The sequence below is a fragment of the Octopus bimaculoides genome, chromosome 2 (genome assembly GCF_001194135.2).
Source record: "Octopus bimaculoides isolate UCB-OBI-ISO-001 chromosome 2, ASM119413v2, whole genome shotgun sequence".
NCBI classification, from domain to species: domain Eukaryota; kingdom Metazoa; phylum Mollusca; class Cephalopoda; order Octopoda; family Octopodidae; genus Octopus; species Octopus bimaculoides.
Genome location: NC_068982.1, coordinates 155,196,983 through 155,200,955, shown reverse-complemented (window position 1 = coordinate 155,200,955; position 3,973 = coordinate 155,196,983). Strand labels below are relative to the sequence as shown.

General features: G+C 35.8%; 1 protein-coding gene across 1 annotated transcript in view; it reads left to right on the top strand.

Moving 5' to 3' along the window:
- The window catches only part of LOC106877055 (polyphosphoinositide phosphatase), a 33,642-nt gene that overhangs the window by 17,934 nt on the left and 11,735 nt on the right, over positions 1–3,973 (top strand). The window contains exons 12-14 of the mRNA XM_052965678.1: positions 89–205; positions 2,980–3,115; positions 3,588–3,646. Of these exons, the coding sequence (XP_052821638.1) occupies positions 89–205; positions 2,980–3,115; positions 3,588–3,646 (312 nt within the window). The remainder of the gene's footprint in view (positions 1–88; positions 206–2,979; positions 3,116–3,587; positions 3,647–3,973) is intronic.

Genomic DNA, 3,973 nt, shown 5'->3' with positions numbered 1-3,973 from the left:
GTATGTGTCTGTGAACACATGTGTAAAATGAATAATATAGGGGGACTTGTAAATTGTTTAAATTTCCTCATTTTGCTTTTAATTTCAGGAAAGATTGCAGTGTTATGGATCGTTTGGGCAAAATTGCAAAAAGCTGCATCAAACGTACAGGGTTTTATTTTCACTCCCCTTCTAATGTTCATGACGAATTATGGATGTCTGAACCGTAAGTTGACATGTTTTTCATGTTTAGTGGTGATGGTCGTGGTGGTGGTGGGGAAACCAGAATTGAGGATATTTTTGTAGCTTTGGAATAGGAACATAAATCTGTCTGAATTTTTTCACTAATTATATTTATGATAGAGAAAATTTTGGAAATAAGTAGGCAGAGGTGGGGAAATAAGATGGATTCTTGATTCTACCTCTACAAACAAAAGGAGCCTCTATATGGTTGCTGAACAGGAGCCATATCCTTTTCAAATATCGGGTTGTCTGGAAAGTTCATGCCGTTTTATAGTAGCTTACCTTTCGACTTATTTGCCATGAAACCACCTCAATTCTGCGAAAAGGGTATTTTCAAGTTAAAGGAAAAATAGAGATGCATTGTGCAACAAAATGGTTCATATTTGGTTGATTAAAAATGTAATGGCAAGTATTTATTGACCTTTTTCTTTCCTTTAAAAATTGGCACAAACTTTCTGGACAACCCAATAGAAGTTCTAGAAGAATGTATATTGGGGTGCAAAGATTGTTAAGTTCTTGGTAGTGTAAGTATGGTAAAAGAAATTGAAACAAATGGGATAAGTTTGTTGTTGTTTAGTTTCAGATCAATTCCCTTAAAAAATGGGAAGGATATGTTGGACAGTTCACTCCTAGATGACTGAAATAAAAAAGATATAATGATCATGGTTGGAATGCTTTTGATTATATTTCCTCTGTCAAGACTGACCTAGGGCTAAACAGCAATACAGCTAAAGCTATCGCCCATCCTGAAAAGTGCTGTGCATTTCTTCTTCTTTTTTATATGACTCAACCAAAAGATTAAAATCAGCAGCAGTGACTTTTCTGTTGGGTTTCTGTGCCTTGTAGAAGAGAGGAAGATCTTATCTTCAGACTGGAGATTTTAGTGTTAATGTCTGAAACAATAAACTCCATTAAAAGATACTCAAGGGTTAAGTGGGACGTTTTAAACTCAGTAGCAGATTTGGTCTAACATTTCCCATGAACAGGTACAGTCCATTTGATGAGCTTTTGCACATTTCCATTGACTCAGTATCATTCACAACAGTTGGGTTGAGCTGAGGCTGTTATAAAAATCACTTTCCTATGATACTGTATAGGGGGATTGAACCTGCTATCATGTGATTGTGAAGCAAATATCTGAATCACACAGTGTCCATTTTCTTTCACTGCTATGTCTACTATGTTACTTACTTCTCTATATGGTTGTTTAATCAGCTAGAAATAACAGCTAAATCTCCCTCAAATTGCATTCTACTATTTTAAATAAGATAATGTAGTTCTACATACACAGTTATTACCCCAAAAATATGATTGTCACAACTGTAATGTCTTTCATCATAAGTCTACTCAGTCAACAAGTTCATTCATTTCATCTGATTTTCCTTCTGCCATACTTAATATGTATCATTCTCTACATCTGTATAATGCACTTACCAGTCCTGCCATCCGAGAATTACAACTCCATCCCCCTAGAACTTTCATCCAATCTAGGTTTCTTGTTTTATATTAATAATCCTAATTTGACATGTATAAGGAGAAGACAGAGATGTTATAGGATTATTTCTTACACTTGACACTGAATAATATGTATGAAAAAAAAACAAACCTATTTATATAATGGTGTCCCAGCATGGCCTCAGCTGAATGGCTGAAACTACACTCCTTAAAATAATGTTTTTAGAACAGCTAAAGCACCATTTTACTATAACAAGCATGTCTATTCCCAAATTTTCTTTTCCTCAGCTCAAATTTTTGTGATTTTGTGGTCTTCTTTCTCATCTCTTTGCTTAATCCTTTTGATGTCATTCTACTTGAGATTTTTTTCTGTTCCCATGATACAAAACTGTTTTAAAAAATTTATATTAAAATTACAACTGGTTTAAAAAGCTACAGGGCTGGAGATGCAATTTATTTTCAAGGCTCATCAATCTTAAATAAGATCTTCCACATCATTGAGGTTATAGAAAGTTTTAACAACAGAAACATTTTTCTTTATCCAAACCTTTATTCCATTCTATTTTTTAGATTTTTGTTGTGATTTTGTTTTGTCTTACATATATGCGATATTATATACTCTTTCTCAGTATGTCATGGCTTTCAGGGAAATTGATAACATAAATTAAATAATAATTTTGTGTAAGAAACTTTCGTTATGATATATTCTGTGAATAATGACAAAGTTACTGGAGGTGCAATGGCCCACTGGTTAGGGCAGTGGACTCACAGTCATAGGATCGCGGTTTCGATTCCCAGACCGGGCGTTGTGAGTGTTTACTGAGCGAAAACACCTAAACTCCACGAGGCTCTGGCAGGGGATGGTGGCGAATCCTGCTGTACTCTTTCACCACAACTTTCTCTCACTCTTACTTCCTGTTTCTTTTGTGCCTGTAATTTAAAGGGCCAGCCTTGTCACATTGTGTCACGCTGAATATCCCCGAGAACTACGTTAAGGGTACACGTGTCTGTGGAGTGCTCAGCCACTTGCACGTTAATTTCATGAGCAGGCTGTTCTGTTGATCGGATCAACTGGAACCCTCAACGTCGTAAGCGATGGAGTGCCAACAACAACACTGTACTAAATCCCTCTAAGTTTTTGATTATTTTGAAAATTAATTGAAACATCTGGATTTTGTATTTCATTAGAAGTATACTCAGGAAGGGGTTTTAAAAAGCATATGAAACAAATAAGTGTTTACTTTTAGTGATAAAAATGATTCTTGTCCTTAAGGCTTTTCTGTTTTGTCATATTGTCTTCAGACTTAAAGGAATTCGAGGAGTAAAGACCGAATATGGAAAAAAGCAAACTGGAGTAGTGAGAACAAACTGTGTTGATTGCCTTGATCGCACAAACACAGCACAGTTTGCTGTTGGCAAATGTGCTTTGGGATATCAGGTAACTACTATTTCTAAGTAAACAATTGTATTATTTCTGAGTTGTGTGTGTTCGGCTTGTGACCTGATCTGATTTGCTGAAACTGTGACAATCCTGATTTACTGTAGGGGTGGGGGTCAGTAAAATAAGTACTTGTTAAATATTGCAACTTATTGACTACATGCCTCCCTCTGAAAATGTATTGCTTTGTGTCTAATTATGTTAGAATTTATTATTATTATTGTGTTTTGGCTTTGCTTTAATTTATACAAGTTGCACTCAAATCCCAGCCAGAGATGTGAAGGGACAACAAGGTTTTACATCTAAAGATGCTAACAGGTGAGGTACTGTGAAATTGAAAATGCTGATTTCTATGAGAGAAAAGAAAAAAATCAGTGCAATATATCAATACTTCAATGCATCCTTTCAGATCATTTTTCCTTAGCCACCTCCAGGTGTTGGTCTTGTCTTTACCTTTTACATTTTTTTTCAGTTGTATGCTATGGGAGTTAATTCTAGCCCCAATTTAGAATATGATACAGACTGTGTAAGGTAAGAACATTTTTTTTATTATTTCCTGTTGTATCATTCTCTTTGTCATTGTTGTCCTGTTCTCACCGCTGCCACCAATGTCTTTATCATCATCATCATCAGTTTATCTTTGCTTTTACAATGCTTGCATGGATTGGACAAGTCTCACAGTACCTCACAGCTTGTTGGTCCTTTGTCATGCAGTAACAGAGAAAAATTGCCAACTTTGTTGTATTGTTGTGAAGCACTGAACTTCCTTAAAAGCCCCTTGGGGTTTAGGAGACATTGGTTTGATTTATGACGAAGGGAAATGACCAGTCCTCCTCCTCCTCCTCCTCCTCCTCCTCC